Raw genomic sequence first — 19083 nt, forward strand, 5'->3', positions numbered from 1 at the left:
ATTTTATTGTGTGATAAATGAATGAGGAAAGAAAGGATTAAGAGCAAAGTCACAGAAAAAGATCTTTGAAATCAGGGAGCGATTTGGCAGTGATTGTGATTATTATCTTGAGCACAGAGTCATTGGAGAAAAGCATTCATTTAAAGAGATAATAATTTGCATTTAAATAGTATTTTAATATGATTAAAATGTATCAAGTCACGTTGTGGCAGCGTTGTCAAACAAAATCGGACCTGCAGTTTCTAGAATTTAACAACAAATTTTTGTAAGACATTACTAATGAAGAACAATTACTGTAAAATCTGCTGCATAAGTTTTTGTAGGACTTTTTTTGAAGCGGAGAGAGCTGTAATGTAGATATGGAGACTTGAGCAGCAGTGCATATACAGTATGTTTTTACAAACTTTTGTTAGTGACATCAGCTGGGTCTGCCATCATCTTGCCTTGTTGCCTTGGATTTTAACTCTGACTACCCCTTTCTTCCATCTGCCAGACTGTCACCCCCCCCCCCCAATGGGGCCAACAGGCCCCCTCCTCTCCTGACTGGCTGACCAGCCCCTCCTCTCCCCCTGCTGGATGCCCCTCCTCTTTCCCCCCTGCTGGATGGGCCCCTCCTCTCCCGCCTGGTTGGCTAGCCAATTGTCCCATGCAGTTGGATCATATCTCACTGTTCTTGCTATCTCAGTGGTAAACGCCAATGGTATATAAATTTCAAGGTCTTTTTCTTTTTCTGTTTTGCGATATAACCTTCTGATCTGCGCAGCAATTTTTCCCCTCTGGGTACTGTGTACTTTTGTGAAGTCTGTGGCTTTGATCAATGGAATAGAAAACAATTATGAAAAAATGTGAGGGATTTTTTAAGAAAGTTGTTTTCCTAAAATTGACTTCCCCAAAAGTGGGCAGTGGAGCAACTTATACACAGGTGTGACTTATACATTGGATTTTATGTTAAATGAGAAATGGGAGACAGTCTCGGATGGAAGAAGAATGCAAGGATGGGCTGGAGATGACAGCTTGACCATTCAAGTTTGCTCTATTATTTGATAAAATCATTACTATTTAATAGTTCAGCATCACTTCCCTAATCCCATATCCCATGGTTTCTTTAATTTCCAAAAATCAGTTTTGAATGTGGCTGAGCAATGACTTATCAATAAAACTTGGGCGGAGAGAATACCAAAAATTTACAAGAGAAACAAAGGGCTGCAGGTGCTGGAATCTAGATGAAAAACATGAAGATGCTGGAGGAACTCAGCAGGCCAAGCAGCATCTGTGGAGAAAAGCAGGTGGTCAACGTTTTGGGTCAGGACCCTTCTTCAGGACTGAAGATAAGAAAAGGGGAAGCCCAATATATAGGAGGGAAAAGCAGAGCAGTGATAGGTGGACAAAAGAGGGGAAGCGGGGTGGGCACAGGGTGGTGATAGGTAGATGCAGGTAAGAGATAGTGATAGGCAGGTGCGGGGGAGGAGGGGAGAGCAGATCCACTGGGGGATGGGTCAAAGGTAAGGAGAGAGAGGAAAAAAAAGGTAGATAAAAAGAGGCTAGGAAAGGGAAGAAGAGAAGAAGGGTGGGGGTGGGGAAGGGGGGTGGGGATGACCTAAAGTGGGAGAATTCAATGTTCAACTTTTTTCCAACAAAATTTACAACTTTGAATGAAGAAATTTCTTCTTATTTTTATAATTGTTTACCCTTTATTGTAAGCCTATGTCTCCTTATTGTAGACAGTCCTTCAAGTGAAACAGCCTCTCGGCATCAATTCTGCTAAGGTTTCCAAGAATTTTATACCTTTTAATGAAATCCGCTTTCCTTTTCCAAACCCCAGAGATTTTTCTACTCAGTTTCTTAAAAAAACCCTCTCATCCCAGGGATTAGTTTCAGGAACCTTCATTCCAACCCTTCCAAAGGCATTCTTGGTGTGAAGATGACCCAGCTCAAGGTTAAATTGATGGCATAGTTTCATTCCTCTAGGCCTAGCATGAGCAGTGGAGAGGACTGTGGAATTAACTCTATAGAGGCACATGAATATTTTCTGGAGTGATTGAAAATAGTTTCAGTTGTGCCAGTATTTAGACAGGAAGTTTAGGTTCATCCTTTTCTTGATAGTAGAAAGGATGGTGGGTTATAGTGCCTTTTGAGACTTTAGAAGAGGCTTCATTGGAAGTTGAATATGCTTCAACAGGATTTCCATCTTATAACTCCTAAATTTCCAAGATTTTCTAATATAAGGAAAGTAAATATATTAAATCAGTAGTTTGTTTAAGTGAATGAATAAATCCTTTTCAGATTCAGGTCAGTGTTCTAGCTCTCCATTTTTGAATTTCTAAATTAATTTCATCTTTTTAAAACAATGAAAATCTAAGTAAATTTCATTTACTGAAACATCATGAGAAATCATGTCTAGTTAACTGAATCTACACAAGCATAAGATGTAAATAAAAAAAACTGCAGATGCTGGAAATCTATAATCCTTTCTCAGTTCTGATGAAAGGTCTTTGACCTGAAACATTAACTCTGTTTCCTTTTCCACAGGTTCTGCTGAGTGCTTCAGTGTTTTCTGTTTTTACTACCCTAGCATAGGCCTTCATTAACTAAATGTACTACAGTTCCACAATTTCCTCCAAATTGTGCCCACTTCCCTGCTTTGAGTGCCCTGGAGGTAGGCTGAACCCTTGTTTATGTCTCCTGGCAAAGTTCCAGCAGAAGAGTGGGAGAAGAAGTTATGAGGAAATTGTGGATGATGCTTGACAAAATATGAAAACAAATCTCATTTGCAGCTGTGATTAATTTCATTTGAAAATTGTAATGATATTCTTATGGTCACTCTAACTTGAAAGCACTATATTATCTTGGACATGAACTTTTTTTTAAATAAATGAGTTTTTGATTTAATGGAATTGATGTAAAGTAGATTGTTATTATGACTTCTCCACAATTTTATTCACTGATTTCTGGTCAAGCAAGTAAATTGCTCTCAGATCTCTACCTATCTTGTACAGTTATTGACTGGTGCAGGACACTGTGGCATGATGTTTGACCCTGTTTTTATTTAATATTTGCAATAGGTTTGGTGGGTATTGGTTAAATTACTGGATTAGCAGCCAGATTTCTGGACCATTGATCCAGAGGTTTGAGTTCAGATCCTAGCAGCTGGGGAATTTTAATTTTGAAGTAATTACATAAAAATCTGGAAAATGTCTCATTGACCATAACCATGAAACTATTGAACTGTTGTAAAATTGCCAAAAGTAATGGTCTTTATGGAAGGAAATCTTTACCTGATCTTAATTGTCTGCTCTGGTCAGGGAGAATTAGGTATGGACAATAAATGCTTGAAGTGCTAGTGATACCTTGAAATGGACAGTTTTATTTTGCTATAGCCGTATTTTTAAACAATTATTCCTTTGTGATTTCCTTCAAATTGCTTTCTAATTCTCAATGCTAATTTTAAAATCTGACACATCCACATGTTGTCAACTAGCATTCATTAATGTAGATGATGTAAAGTATGGATGGATCTGCTTTAAGCTCCTTTGGCATTGATTGACCCATTTTGTTTATAGGTATGCTGATCAGACTCCATGGTGATAAAGAAAAATGTGCAAGGTAGGAGTAACCCAAATGGGTTTAGCGGTGAGGCTGGGCAAGCGTAATTTTGCCACCTTCGGGCAAAGCCAACTAGTTCTTTCTAGCAGAGTTGATTTTGTTTCCAGTTCAGATGATACTCAGAGAGCTGATGACAAGAAAATCTGCACAGGTAGGAAAAAGCAAATATCTTCCAAAATAACTTTATCAACTGTTCTTAAATTTTGTTCATGTGTCAACAACAGTTATAAATAAGAAATACAAAGTAAATATTTTCATCTAAAGTAATGATATTATTAGTATATGACAAAAATAGACATGGCAACCTTTGCATGTTTAAGATTTATTCAGAGAGCAGTGTTGTTGCCTGTTAAATGTTGCAAAGTATAACTATATTTGTGCTATTTTGGAACCTAATCATGTTTTTTTTTAAAATGGAAACACAAGAGACTGCAAATGTTGGAATGTGGAGCAAAAAACAAACTGCTGGAGGAACTCAGCAGGTCAAGCAGCATCTGTGGAGGCAGAGGGATGGTTGATGTTTCAGGTCGAGACCCTGTGTTGGGAATCGGTCTGATGCTGCTTGACCTGCTGATTTCCTCCCAGCAGTTTGTTTTTTGCTCCATGTTGTTTTTAAAGGAGTGAGAACTCTATGTACTGTTGCTGCTTTTGTCAAAATGTAGCCTGAGCAACTTCAGTAGTTAAGTTGCTATTCTGGCTGAGTTTAATTTTGAATAAGATCCTGGGATGGAACATCATCTACTATATTTCACAGTATATGGAAATATTTATTCTAACAATTACTTTGAGTGTAGCATATAGTTTGTAGAATATCAAATTTGGTTACCTGTTAAAGAGATTTTATGGGTAAATGGTAATAATTTCCTGATCTCTGATGACTGTCTTGAACTGAATAGGCTAAGATATATTTTGACAATTTTTTAATGTTGATTCCAGATGTGACTGTTGCAACAGTTGCTTCATACTTCAGCATGCCTCTGAATGTGAAAGGTTTGGGTCCAAGACCCTAGTGAAGGCATGAGTCATTTTCATTTACGGTACTGATGGAGTGCTGAATTGCTTTGGATGTTGAGTGAAATGTGTTGTTATTTGGTTCATTTGGCACCTTTGAAATTGAGTGTTCCTGCATGAAACAGTTCCACTAAAACTGGATTAATTTTTATTCTTCTTACTGCTTTTGTGGGGTTTTGTTGTGTGCAAAATGCTTCCGCCTGCAGAGCAGTCATTGCTTTGCACGTGTTCAAGTGAAATTATTTGAGATACATTGTCAATGTATGTGAATGTGGGTTTATGTTCACTCCCGTCAGCTTTAATCAGAGCAAAAAAAAACATATTTAGAAGTCTCCGTTTGCTTTCATTTTTTAAGTTATTTATAATTCAGTACTAAAATTAGATAAAATATATGCAGAAAAATATGTAGTTTAATGGGATTCAAAATGTATCTGTTGAATTGTCACTTACAATCAATGACAGATGTTATGGTTCAGTGCACATGTGATATTTCTGAAGATAATCCTGTTATACATAGAATAATGAGCTGGTATTAAAATCAACATGTGTATTTAAAATAAAAGTCCTAAAATGTATTTTGTTGGAAGACCAATATAATGTAAACATTCAGTCCAGAATGTATTTTAAATTTAGTTGTTGAAATAAAAGGAAGTGTGTGTAGTGCAAGTTGAGTGTATTTGTCAATATTTTTTATAAAAATTGATGATGTTTATTGTGCAGAATCATGAAAATCAATAATTATTTGCTTTTTTAAATTATGTTGTTTACATGCTTCATTTATATAGGGAATTAGGCATTATGAAGTAAGTACTATAAATAAGAAATATGGCAATACTTTTTTAGAATGAGTTAATAATTTGAAATTTAGTTACACAATTTTCTGAAGTATTTTCTGTGTTGAAGAAAAAAATTAATGATCTGTCACAAATTTCAGAGTTATCATAGATATTTTCACAGGTTCATTGCATGAGTTACATGCTGTTGTGGATGGACCTTGTGCCATTTATGTTCTGCAACTAACTTGCACTACTTAAGTATACTATAGTACAAAACAGGGAGCTGGAAAGGGGGCCCAAAATGTACTGGCCTGGCCTGCTGCCCAGAATCACCACACACTATCTTCCCACATCATATTTACCTGATCCGGATGTGGTGGACTTACCTTGCTAGTCTGAAATATTCGGAACTCCACTAGCTTGGTGTAAAAATAATGGGATTTTGATCTTGCACCAAGTTTAAACTGGCATGGGATCCCAGAGACAATTTCACAGCATATGCCAAGCTGCAATGCAACCAACAGTGCCCAGTAAGATCCATGTCATGTGGTCTATCGATCTTACAAACTGGACAACATTTACTTGAACGGGTTTCTCTAATCTTTCAGTAGGTGGAATTGATGAATCTTGTGGCAAAACAGATGATAGATTAAGAAATTATTCTGTGGGACTTAGCCTGTCTGAACAAATGAAGCAATTTGAGATTCTCTTATTAAACAACTGCAATGCTTCCAGCAATAGCCCAAAATAAAGAAAAAGGAATGTGGTATCCCAAAGAGCAAAGGCAATGTTTATTTTTTTGTCTTTGTGCTTCAAATTTCAATTGAGAAAACTAAACTGCTTGCAATTCCCATGTCAAGCTCAGATCTGCTGTCTTGCAGTTTGCAGAAAACCTGACCCACAGAGTGTTTCTTTTTAATTTCTGATCCAAGAGAACAAATTCTCACCAGATCACCCCAGCAACGATCTCTATTCAACTCCACTGAATTGAGTTATCTCAGCTAGGATTGGAATGAATAATCATTGAAAAGTCAGCACAAATTTGGCTGGTAGAGACATCTTGTCTGAGTTCTAATCTGTATTTGAAGACCTGATGTCCTCTTCATTTAATCTTTTGCAATCTTTAGCATTTTTAACATTTTTACATCATAGCCTTTCCACAAGAGTGATAAGAAATCCTAAACCATGACTGGCTGGAAGGAAATAATTTAAGGGCAACTATAACTGAGTTGTTCTGTACTTTTAAAATTTTCTTTTATAGTTTATCAATACTATTAATACTGTTAAAATCTACAGAGAGAATCACAGTGAAATTGAGAGACGACGTCGAAACAAAATGACTGCTTACATCACAGAATTGTCTGACATGGTACCAACGTGCAGTGCTTTAGCACGTAAACCTGATAAACTGACGATTCTTCGCATGGCTGTCTCTCATATGAAGTCTTTAAGGGGAACAGGAAATACTTCGACTGATGGTGCCTATAAACCTTCATTCCTAACAGAACAGGTTAGTGTTAGGATTAGAAATTCTATTAATTGTTGGCTGTGACTCCTGAAGAAAATGACCATTCTTTTGTTACATATTTGTTTCTAATCGTCGGCATCAGCCAAGTTAACTATATTTTACAAATTGCATGACTTTTTTATATAATTAAAAAGTTGCAGCCCAAAATATTCCCCATTCTATTTCTGATGTGTGATGAATTGATGATCTCATAGAGGACCTTGAAGGATGAACAATGGAGAAAGGCAATGTGATCAGTGTTTCAAATACTGCAGAAAGATTAAGGTGGGTTAATGTACAGTTCTAGTCACCACGCAGGAAATATGTATTGAATTGGAGAGGATGCAGTGAAAATATGAGGATGTTGCCAAGAGTGGGGAATGATTTCGGACTCCTTGGCTTTGAGGAATGATTGGATAATCTGGGGTTATTTTCTTTGGAAAAGAGGCTGAGGCGAGACTTACTGGAGATGTTCAAAATTATGAGGGCCGCTGAGCGAGTAAATAGCAGAGGGGTCAAAAATCAGGGTTCGTGGATTTAAAGTGGTTGGTAGGAGGATGAATGGAGAGATGAAAAAAAGATTTTTCAGCTAGGCAGTGATCTGAATCTCACTTCCTTAAAGGATGGTAGAGGCAAACTGTCATCACATTTTGAAACTATTTGGATGAGTATTTGAGGAGCTGTGATTGGAGATGGTTTGGACTAGGTTGAGTATCTCTTTTTCAACCGCCATTTTGGGCCAATTGATCTCCTACGTCATGAACTTTATGTGAATCTATAATTATGTTTCTATGATGAATGAGAATAACCTGTCACATCATACCTTTCGAGCATGGCATTGGGAGAATTGACATGATACTATGAGAAGAGCAGAACTTGATATGGAGGGAGTTGAATAAGGAACCTGTGAGATGTAGTTGTGTAGCTACAAGACATGTACAAATTTTTTCCCTCTGTTTTGCTTTCTACCATAGCCACAGTAATCCAGGAAAAATTGCACTGGAGCATAGCATTTCTTTGCAAGTTTGTACAGAGTGATAGAGTCTAGTGTCTTGTTATCATCTTAAATGCGAGGGGGATCCAGCTATGGTCTCAAGTAACTGGCCTTGAGAATTAGTTTTCCCTGCTGATGGCTATTTATATTTCATTTTGTTTTTCATGAATTCCGATATTTAATCGATTGGAATTCTTTATCATTAAGTTGAACTGCAAAAAAAACTGCTTTTCAGCCTGAAAAGTGACTGCCCTGGACACATTACAGGCATATAGGAAAGTTAGAAGAGAATCATTTCTGGGAGCCCCTGATTACAGATATTTGTAATTAAAACTCTGATGCCATGCGTCCAGAATCTGACAAAACAAACAGGGCCACACTCTGATTACTGTGACATTGTACTCATTTACATGCCTTTATAACACTCCGGGGAGCGCTAATATCAGGATGGTGTCACCTTTATCATGACTTGTATGGCTAAAAACAGCAGCTCTGTTCTTTATGAAACTAATGAGAACTGAGCAATTATAGTGTCTTGCGTGCATATGTCCAGTTGAATAGTACTTTTTTGTCAAGAAGGTTCAGGTAATATTTGTTGGTTATATCTCACAGTGGGATTTCCTTCACCTTATTTTTCTTAAATTGGATCATTATAAATTGTTTCATGTGGAATTAAACACAACTCAAATACACCTAAAGTGCATCATAGCTGTTGGTTTCCTCTCTCAATGCAAAGAAAAGTGCAATAAAATACTAAAGAAAAGTGGTGATCAATCTTGGTTATAAGGAGGAGGCAGTGATCAAGTTGAGAAATCACTGGACAAGTTCTGTGTTAAGGACAGAACCTAGCACAGATCAGATGCTGAATAAAATTAATTTCCATATGTTGTTCTTGAACTTGGTAACTTATTTAATATTGAAATCAATTTCTTTACTTTAATCGTCAAGAGGTAACTTTGTGGTGCTCTGATAATCGAAACAGAAAATGCTGAAAATATCCTGCAAATCAGACAACATTTGTGGAGAGTAGTTAGAAGTTGTGGTACATCTGGAACCAAAGATGTAAGAAGTTAAATGATTGAGGACCTTTAGTCAAGAGTTCTAGGAGCTAAAGAGGAACTTTAAAGAGGACTACAAAAGCAATAACCTCTGGATTAATTCCAATGGCCTTATGATAATTTTAAGAACAATAAGCTAAAATATTAATGTTGACTGGAAAAATGATACAGAAGGGGTCCTCAGATTACAGGGCACTGGGACACTTCAACATGGATTGTTTTAACCACAAGAAAGCTGAGGCCAATATCCACGAGGGAAGTTTAATTAGTGGTATTGGAAAGAGTTGAGCCTAATGGAGCAGGTGTTGGGCAACAGGGTAAATTATTACAGAGGCAAAAACAAGGTTTACCCAGATATCATCAGGATTACAAGAGTAATTTCGATAGCTCAGTGGCACAGCAAATAGAGCTGCTGCCTCGCAGCTCTACTAACCAGGGTTCAATCCTAATATCTGCTGCTGTCTGTGTGGCATGTGTATGTTCTCCCTATGACTCTGTGGGCTTCTTCTGGTTGCACTAGTTTCCTCTTTCATCCAACAGACATGCAGGTTATTAGGTTAATGGGCCACTGTAATTTGCCCCAAGTGTGTAGGTGAGTGGTAGAATGTAAGAGGAGTTGATGGGAATGTTGGGAGAATTAAGACTGGGATTTGTGTAGGATTAGTGTTACTGTGTGCTCAATGGTTGGCATGGAGTTGTTGCACTGAAAGACCTACTTCAGTGTTTTGTGACTCTATATCATGGAAAAGGGGAAGATGTAATCAAGTGTAAAAAGACTTTGCCATACTCTGTTAAGCTAGAAAGACGTGCAAAGCTAGAGTTCCTCAGATTAAAAAGAGATGGGAGTCTGAGGTTTCTGACAAATATAAGGCTCATGGCATGATAGAAAACCAGACTGTGGTCATTGTTACGTGGCCTGGATGGAATGCATTAGAAGAAATTTTGGTGGACTTTGATTACAATAGCAGAATTAATGGTTATATAGCATGAGGTCATTAGGCTCATAAAGTTTGTACTGCCTCTGTGCAAGAGGAATCCAGGTGCTGCAGTTCTACTCCCCTCTCCCTGCAGATCCTTTCCTTTCAGATATTTGACCAGTTTCCTTTTGAACTCTACAACTGAAGCTCTTCCCTTACCTCTTGGCAGTGTATTCCAGATTCCACTCACCTACTGCATTTTTTTTATAATACTTTTGGTTCTTTTAACAATCAGCTTCATTCTTTGTTCCTTGGTTCTGCCAGTGGGACCAGTTTCTTTCTATTAACTCTGTCTAAACCTTTCATGATTTTATATATCTCCTGTAAGAAACCCCCTCAGCACCATCTCTAAGCACTTTATTGTAGTGTCCAGAACTACACAATGTAATCCATTTGTGGCCAATTTAGTGTTTTATAATTTGTCCAGCATGGTTTTCTTGCTCCTGTACTTTATCCCTCTATTTATAATGCCCAGGATCCCTTATGTTTTTGTTATCACTTTCTTAATTTGCTCTAACACATTCAACAACTTATGCGTGTATATCTCCAGACCTCTGTTTTTATAGCCCTTTTAGATTATACCCCCATGTGTGTACTGCCTCTCCTCATTCTTTCTACCAAAATGCAACACATTTTTCTGCATTAAATTTTACTTAAAACATGTCTGCTCTTTCTACCAACTCCTCTTTTTGTATGTGCATTCCTAACTGCTTTTAGTGATCTGTGTGCAAAGACATCCAAGGTTTCTTTGAACATCAACATTTTCAAATCTTTCACCACTTAAAAATACTCAGCGTTTCTATTTTTTTTTTACGTAAGTGGATACTTCCTACAATTTTTTTTTGAATGAGGGTGTAACATTTGGAATACTCCAGTCCTCAGGCACCCGTACATGCTTGTTAGATTGTGGCCATGCCTCTGCAAATTCCTCCATTCTTCCCTGTCCAATTGAAGATGCATCCCATCTGTACCCGCACCTTATTCACTTTGAATATTAACTTTCTATTGCCACTTTATCGATTTTGTTTAGCACATTCATTAACTCAATTATGCCCTTTTGAGATGCCAGCAGCTTTATCTTCCTTGGTAAAGCCAGGTTTAAAACACTTATTCATCTCCTCGCCCATGGCTTCTGTCTTCATGAGTAAATCACCTTTCGTGGTCTCTGACTGACACTACTAATTTACTATTTATGTGCGTGTGGAAGATTTTTTGAATGCCCTTTTATGTTTGTTGCCAATCTTTTCATACTCTCTCTTTGACTCCCTTATTTATTTTGTCACTTCCCCTCTAAACTTTTTATATTCAGCCTGGTTCTCACTCATGTTATCAACCTGATATCTGTCCTATGCATTTATATCTGTTTTATTTCATTCTCTATCCTTGCGGTTATCCCAGTTCTCATAACACTTCAGTCTACTTCAAGGACCAACTTTCTTGGCCCAGTAATCAGTTCAGCGACTTTTGTAACTGAAGTATGATCAAGAATAAATAGTTTTAAGATGGGCCATCATAGAAATGTTAGAAGTGTGACACCGACAAGTATTGTGGAATATGTTATTTTTCCATTTTAATATTTATATAACTTTCTTTCTCTTCCAAGGAGTTGAAGCATCTTATTTTGGAGGCAGCAGATGGATTCCTTTTTGTCGCTGCGTCTGAGACTGGAAGAGTCATCTATGTATCGGACTCTGTTACACCCGTTTTAAACCATCCACAGTCTGAATGGTTTGGAAGCACTTTGTATGATCAAGTTCATCCAGATGATGTTGAGAAGCTCAGAGAGCAGCTGTCTACATCAGAAAGTTCTATGACAGGTAAGTTTGTCTGGTTATGAAAAACTTAAATATCGGAGCTCATAAAAACCTCTTGAAGATTAATAAATAACTATTAAAACTGCCTTGCCTTCAGACAAGTACCAATACAACACTTTGTTCAGTCAAAAAAGCTTTACAATAGATAATACTGATATTTTGTTCATGCAGTTGATTTGTGTTTCCATTCTTATTTAATAAATGGGTTCAAGACTGCAAGTGGCATTGTGTGCATTTTAATTCTCCATCCCTATTTTCACAAAATCCTTGACAATGGAACAAGCTGCATTAATTCTGAGTGCTGTTGTTTTGTTGCTTAATCAAGCATTTTGAGGTCCTTTTACATAACCTACCCTATCTATTGAGAATGGGGCAGATGAAGGTGATGTTGTTATGCCCATCGTCCAGTTAATAGAGAATAAAACCATGTGTAAGTGGGTTTCCACACCATTTGTGCAAAGCCATTTAGGGTAAAATTGAGGCTGTGGGTTTCACCTTTACACCACCCTTCCCACCCTCCACCACCATTATTCCATGTATTTTAAAATCACTCGCATATTTCAATATAGCTGTAAGATTATATAATGTACTGTTTTACTTTTAATAAATGTGATTATTTGAGCTGCATAATTGAAGTTACCTTAGCAGATGGCTTTGATTTAACCTTTCAGACCTTGCCCTTACCTCTGATAAAACCAAGTTCTGCTCTTTTTTGCAACTGTAGAGACTTCAATTCCAATCCTGGAATTATTTTCAAAGGAGAGGTGCCAAAGTTAAAGACAAAGGTTTGCACTTGCATAGCACCATTCACAACCTCAAGATGCCCCAACACAAAGAACTCAATAGTGATTAATTTTTCAGAATATTCTGAATTTGTACACAACATTGCAGAAGTAGCAAATGAGGGAGGTAAATCTGGGGACTGCTGATGATAGTGGGCAAGCTTAGAGAGGCAGTAGTTCAGGACAAAATGACTTGGTGTTAAGAAAAATACAACTCATAAATATAAATCAGCATAGATTTATTCAAGGGGAATTTTGTTTGCTTGACTGAGCTCCTGGATGAAACAAGGGAGCTGATGATTATTGTGCAGTTAATGTACAAGGACATCCTGAGACCAGTTGGTTGCTAACAAGATTGGTGCTTGAGCCCCAGCTATTCACAATCTATATATCAAGTGATTTAACTGAAGTAAGCATATGTCATATTTCTGAATTTACTGCTGAATCAAATCTTGCTGGAGTTGTAAGTAGGGAGAAAGATATAAGGAAGCTTTATGGGGATATAGATAAGTTGAGTAGTTGAGTGAGAACTTGGCAGATGGAGTCCAACATGGAAAAGTGTGATGTTGTCTACTTTGGTGCTCAAAAGCAGAGTATTTTTTAAATGGTGACAGATTGTTCAAAGGAACTGAGGTATCCTTGTACACAAGTCACTAAAATCTAAAATGCAGGTCTAACAAGTGATTAGGAAGAAGGCAGATTATATTTCGGCCTTTAACACGAGTGAACTTGAGCACAGGAATAAAGATATCTTTCTGCAGTTGTATAGGGCCTTGGTGAGACTGCACTTAAGGTATTGTGTATAATTTTAGTCTCCTTACCTAAAAAGAGAACGCACTTGCTAAAGAGAGAATATAACAAAGAAATACTAAACTGGTTCCAGAGATGGTGGGTTTGTCACATGTGAAAAGATTGTGTAACCTGGCCTGTATTATCTAATATTTAGAGGAATGAAAAGTGAACTCGTTATACTGAAATTTAAATAAATTCCTTCATTTCCAGTGTGGTGGATCTTTGGAATTCTCAAACTTGTAACGCTCATTTAAAGCAGGTGGATAGATTTCTGGATATTAAGGGAATTCAGAGAACTGGTGCTGAAGTAAAAGATCAGCCATGATCCTGATGAATGAGAAAGCTGGCTTGAAGGACCAAATAGCCCAGTCCTGCTTCTAATTCTGTACTTAATTGTTTTTCGGAGTGAAAAACAATGATGCTGTGGCATTTACACACAAAATGCTGGAGTAACTCAGCAGGTCAGGCAGCATCTATGGAGGGAAATATACAGTCGACGTTTCGGGTCGAGATTCTTCATCAGGACTGGAAAGGAAGAGGGCAGAAGAGGGCTTCCTTTCCAGTCCTGATGAAGGGTCTCAGCCCAAAACATCGACTGTTTATTTCCCTCCATAGATGCTGCCTGACCTGCTGAGTTCCTCTAGCATTTTGTGTGTATTGCTCCAGATTCCAGCATCTGCAGAATCTCTTGTGTCTCTGTTATCCTGTGGCATTTCCCAGGAATCACTATTATGAACACTGCTGTTCTTGATCTGTGTCATTAATCTTGATTGGACGTAATATCAAAGTTTGTAGGTGATCTGAAAGTCAAAAATGTGGCAAATATCGGTAAGGTGACATGTTGGTGAAGTGGGCAGAAGAAATTTAGCCTGGAGAAGTATGAAGTAATGTATTTTGGTAGGAAGCTTGTGGAGAGGCAATCTAAAGTGAGTGGTGAATGGAGGGTACTAGAACAGTGACAGTTGTGTGATGTAGTTTAAAAAAAATTTGTAGTTAGCAAGACAAGATAATTAGACTGCAGAAGTGTATGAAATTTTTGGATTTATTAATAAAAGAATATAGTTCAAAAGCAAGGAAGCTGAACGATGTTAGAAATCATTCTGACTTACAAAAACTGGTGAGGATTTAGCTCAAATATTGTGTTTAATTTCTGTGCACCACAATTGAGGAGAGTTCAAAGGGAAAGGAGGAAGAGCAGAGGAGAGTTACCAGATTGTCCCAGGGCTTGGGGACTTCAGTTATATGGAGTGATTGGACAAGCTAGGCTTGTTATTCATTTGAGTGCAGAGAAGCTATAGATGGAATTTGAAAGAGGTGCAGAAAATTATAAAATGGAAAAACTGCAGATACTAGAAATCTGAAATAAAAACAGAAAATGCTGGAAACACTCAGCAGGTCATAAAACATTCATAAAAAAAGGCAATGCTTCAATTTGAAGTCCAAATTGCAGAGTAGGTGAGGGAGGGAGAGATGGATAGAATAAAGGGAATATCTGTGACAGGGTGAGGCCAGGGTACCCATGGAGATGGGTTGTAGAGGTGTTCCGGTCAGTGGGGACAGTTAGAAGGTGATAATATAAACAAAGAAGTGTAAAATGTTGTGAAATGCAGGGCTTTAGGATGTGTCAGCTCAGGCTGCACGAATGGAGACAGAAACATATCAAAGACGGATAATTTGTAGCAGAAATGGACAGTTCTATTACAGACACAGAAAGCAAGTTGGAGAATTTGATACTGAGTTCAAAGGCTGCAATGTACCCAGACAAGATGAGGTGGTGTTCCTCAAACTTGCATTGGACCTCATAATAACAGTACAGAAGGCCAGATCCATAGGTCAAAATGGGAGTGGCGTGAAGAGTTATTGCAGAAAATAAAATGGAACTGTTTCCAGGAGCAAAAAGACTACTAGAGATTTAGGGTGATTGACAAAAAAATCTGTCGTAATGTGAGTAAACTCTTTATGCAAGGTAATGCAGTCTTTGAAAGATGATTGGAAATTATTTTGAAGGAAAAGTTATGAGGCATTTGGGAAAATGAAGGGGAATGGAATTAATTGAATACAGCACAGTGTGCTGAATAGCAGCCTTTTGTACCGCATTGTTCTGTGATTCTGTGAAAGCCATATAAGTATAGATGATCAGTTAGCATATATTAATTAATTTGCTGTTACGTTTTTTGTTAGTAGTTTTGGTTGAGGGAAGTATAAAGGCCTGTGCACCAGTATCATTCCCTCATCTTCAGATAGTCTCATCAAGTTTTGTAAATCTACCTGAGCAAGTGGATAGGACCTGACTTCACTGGTGCAATGCAATAGTTCTTTTTCTGTACTGAAAGATAAATGAAGTTTATATACTCAAGCTGATAGTCAGGCTTGGAATGTGCAATCTCTGATTCAGAAAAGTCCTACCAATTGATTTTATTGTGTTGGACCTTGTTCACCAAAAAAGTATTAAGAAACAAGACAACCAGGTTGACTGTTCTGCTGTGCCTGTTAGGCTACAGGGACCATTTTGAAAACAAGTATATTTTTGAAAAAGAAATCTGTACACGGGGGAGAGAGGCCATGAACTTAGCGTCACTTATTATTGTCCAGTGAGCTGGTGGTCTTCACTCTGGGGAGATAATGAACAGCTGTCAGTGAGGTGAAACTTTACTTGAAGCTACTTAGAGCTGGCCTTAATCGGTATTGCCAGGGGTATGTGAAATTGGCCCAGCAAAGGTGGGACTTTTCTCAATAATTATTATGCATGTTTAGGACATCCACATGAGCAAGTAAATGTACAATAATTGTAAATTAATGTCCTCCAAAAGGGGTTAAATTTAACATCCTGTACACAACTCAAGTGGTTCTAGTAGCAATGGTAGTGTTGGTGATAAATGGTTAAACAGCTTTATCAAAGAAAGAGGATTCCTGGGCTTAATTAATAAAACTATTATTGAGTTAATATTAAAAAAACAATGAAGGTCATTATGAATCGTGATTTAAAAGAGATGAAAATATGAATGTGCCCATTGCTACTTACTTTTATGTTATGAACTCTTGGAATAAAATTACTGAGTGGAAGTATGCAAAATATTTGTAAGAAAATGGGCACTTATTTCTGTTATGTTTAAGGTGAAGGATGGTAAGGAGAATGGAAAGTGTAGGCCAGGTGGAAGCCAGAAAGGAAAAATGACCTATCAGAATGAGCTGAGCTACTCTTATTGTTTAGTTATTCCTAGTATTATGCTATTAAATTTAAGTTCCTCAAAAACTATTTAAGGATGGCAGGTGCCCATTTATAAAAGCACCAGCAGATGGCGCTCAGCAATAACATACCTAGATTTGGATGTTTTTGTATTCATCACAAGCAACATTGTCATTTATTTTCCCACAAAGATATTTTGCATTAAATAAGTCACCATAGCAGCATTGCCAGGCAAGATTTGTATTGCATAAATTGCTTGTATATGCCCCAAGAATTGTTGGAAAATTAGTGGAACAGGCTATAATTTCAGCCTGAAAATTGGGTTTGCTGAGGCAGTTTCTCATTCAAATGTGATGAATTAATTGATTTATGGACATAACAGTTAATACTGTAAAACTTTGCCTTATAAAGTAGGAATTAATATATTTACATAACAATGAGATATTTTTTCTGTCTTCCATTTGTCCTGTAAAGACTTCTAATATAGGAATCAAGTGGCATGCAAGGTTAGTTTTGTCTAGATCATTATTTTGTTTAATTGGTGAAAGGTGAGCATTAAATTATTAATTACAAATTGGACAGATGTGACTAATGCCTTAAAATGACAACAAGCGGCTTTAAACTTTTTTCTTTGTATTAGAAATTGGTATTTCCATGACCTTAATGGTTTAAATTTTATTTTAGATTCATATTTTGAAGGGGTTCTCTGCATACATTTTACTAAAGTCATTATTTGTGGTGATATGGTACACTGACACATGAAAGTTTTTTTGGCACATTTTTAGTTTGACTTGATGTTTAGAGTTGAATTGGATGAGGAGAAGAGGGTCCGTTCATATCCTTAGTCCTCTTCAGTAAGGTTGTTGTGCCCCACTTTCTTTCTAATAGTGGGTGAGCTGAGATATCTGGCCAGTGAACTTGAGAATGGAGCCCAAACCATGGGGCATTTCCTCACTTGCAGTGCGAGCTGCATCCCACCAGTACATTCTTGTGAAAGGACAATTCAGAGCTAGGGCAGGAGGGAGAGAATGTTACTTTACAGTGAAATTTGAACCAGAATGCTGCCTTACATTCTTCTGCTTAATGAAGTAGGAATATTAAGGACTGGTTTGGGAACAAAAGATCTTTATAAATTAGTGTCAATAGTAAGATGTAGTTATGTATCAGTAACTGGTTACAAGAAGCAGAAAATGGGTGTGAGAGAAAACAATGGGGAGAGAGATCACCTAGAGCTTTCTGAGGGTTTAATCTGGGAGCCTTCCTGTTCTTGGCTCTCAAAAGTACCCTACTTAAATATATAACTATGTGATAAGTAGAAACAGGAGGAGGCCACTCAGCCCCTCAGAACTCTTCCACCATTCAGTAAGGTCATAGCTGATCCACAGCCACAGCTCCACTTTTTACTGGCAGGCTGCAAAATCCTCTGGTTCAAAACTCTTCTGATTTTAGCCTTCAATATATAACTAAACATTCACAGTGCTTTGAGGTCAAAAGGTTTACATCCCTCCACGTAATAAAATTTCCTTGTGGTCCAAATTAGCCAACCCTTGGTCCTGAAACTGTGCTCCCTAATTAGACATTCCACCAAGAGGAAACAGCTGCTCGCCATTGACCCCAATGGTCCCTCTTGGAGCCTTAGTGCATCTCAGTGAGATTCCTCTCATTCTTCTAAACTCCAGTGATTATAGGCCAATTTTTCCTTAGTCTCTCTTCACAGGCTAACTCCCAGGATCAAACTTGTAAATGTATGTTGCACTGACTCAAAGGCAAGTATATCTTTACTGGTGTATAGAAACCAAACTATGCAAAGTCGTTCAAAGGTGACCTCACTAAAGCTTTGTAAAATCTCAGTAAGAATTCTTTACGTTTCTGCTCCCTAAACATTAGGGCCAACCTGCTAATTGTATTCTAAGATGCTTGCTGCGGTTTCTGCATCTAATTTTTTTTCTCATTTAAAAAATAATCTGCTTTTCTGTTATTTCCACTAAAATGCACTTTTCCCCACATTGTATTCCATCTTTTTTAAAAATTTAATTTGTAGTTACAGTAAAACTCTGGTAATCCGCTATCTGACCATTCGGAAATCTCAATGGTTTGGCATGTGGCTCACCAGGTAATGTTTCCTGTGCTCCCTTCCCACTCACTGGGGGCCTAGTTCCTGTGCTGCCTTTCCACTCACCAGGGTCCCAGTTCCCACACTCGCTTTCCACTTAGGGGTCCTGGTTCCCACGTTCCCTTTCCACACATAAGGGCCTGGTTCTTGGGCCCTCTTTAAGCTTGCCTAATTCACTGGATAATTTATTATAATACTGCCTAACATGTAAATAAGTGAATTAAAAGTGTGTTGAGGCACTTATGAAAATAACATCCAATATTCCAGAAAATCGGCTTGTCCAGCACCACCAAGGTCCCCAGTGTGCTGGATTATCAGAGTTTTACTATATTTGAGCATCACAGGCAAGGCCAGATTTTATTCCACCTCCCTTACTTGCCCCTGAGCAGAGAGTGATGGCTAAGCAAGCCAGAGGGCAGTTTAAGAGTTTACCATTGGTTGTGAGTCTGGTGTCATAAATAGGTTACAC

At 37.7% G+C, this 19083-nt stretch overlaps 1 protein-coding gene across 8 annotated transcripts in view; it reads left to right on the forward strand.

The window, feature by feature from the left end:
- Positions 1–19083, forward strand: part of arnt2 (aryl-hydrocarbon receptor nuclear translocator 2) — a 262293-nt gene that overhangs the window by 21154 nt on the left and 222056 nt on the right. For 2 of the 8 annotated variants that reach the window (XM_052040351.1, XM_052040352.1), the window contains exons 3-5: positions 3561–3603; positions 6687–6900; positions 11530–11743. In XM_052040351.1, the coding sequence (XP_051896311.1) occupies positions 3561–3603; positions 6687–6900; positions 11530–11743 (471 nt within the window). Of the gene's footprint in view, positions 1–3560; positions 3604–3715; positions 3755–4539; positions 4641–5399; positions 5418–6686; positions 6901–11529; positions 11744–19083 lie in introns of those variants that run through there. The other 6 variants (XM_052040350.1, XM_052040355.1, XM_052040356.1 and 3 more) reach the window with 5 other exon arrangements.

The sequence above is a fragment of the Pristis pectinata genome, chromosome 28 (genome assembly GCF_009764475.1).
Source record: "Pristis pectinata isolate sPriPec2 chromosome 28, sPriPec2.1.pri, whole genome shotgun sequence".
Taxonomy (NCBI): domain Eukaryota; kingdom Metazoa; phylum Chordata; class Chondrichthyes; order Rhinopristiformes; family Pristidae; genus Pristis; species Pristis pectinata.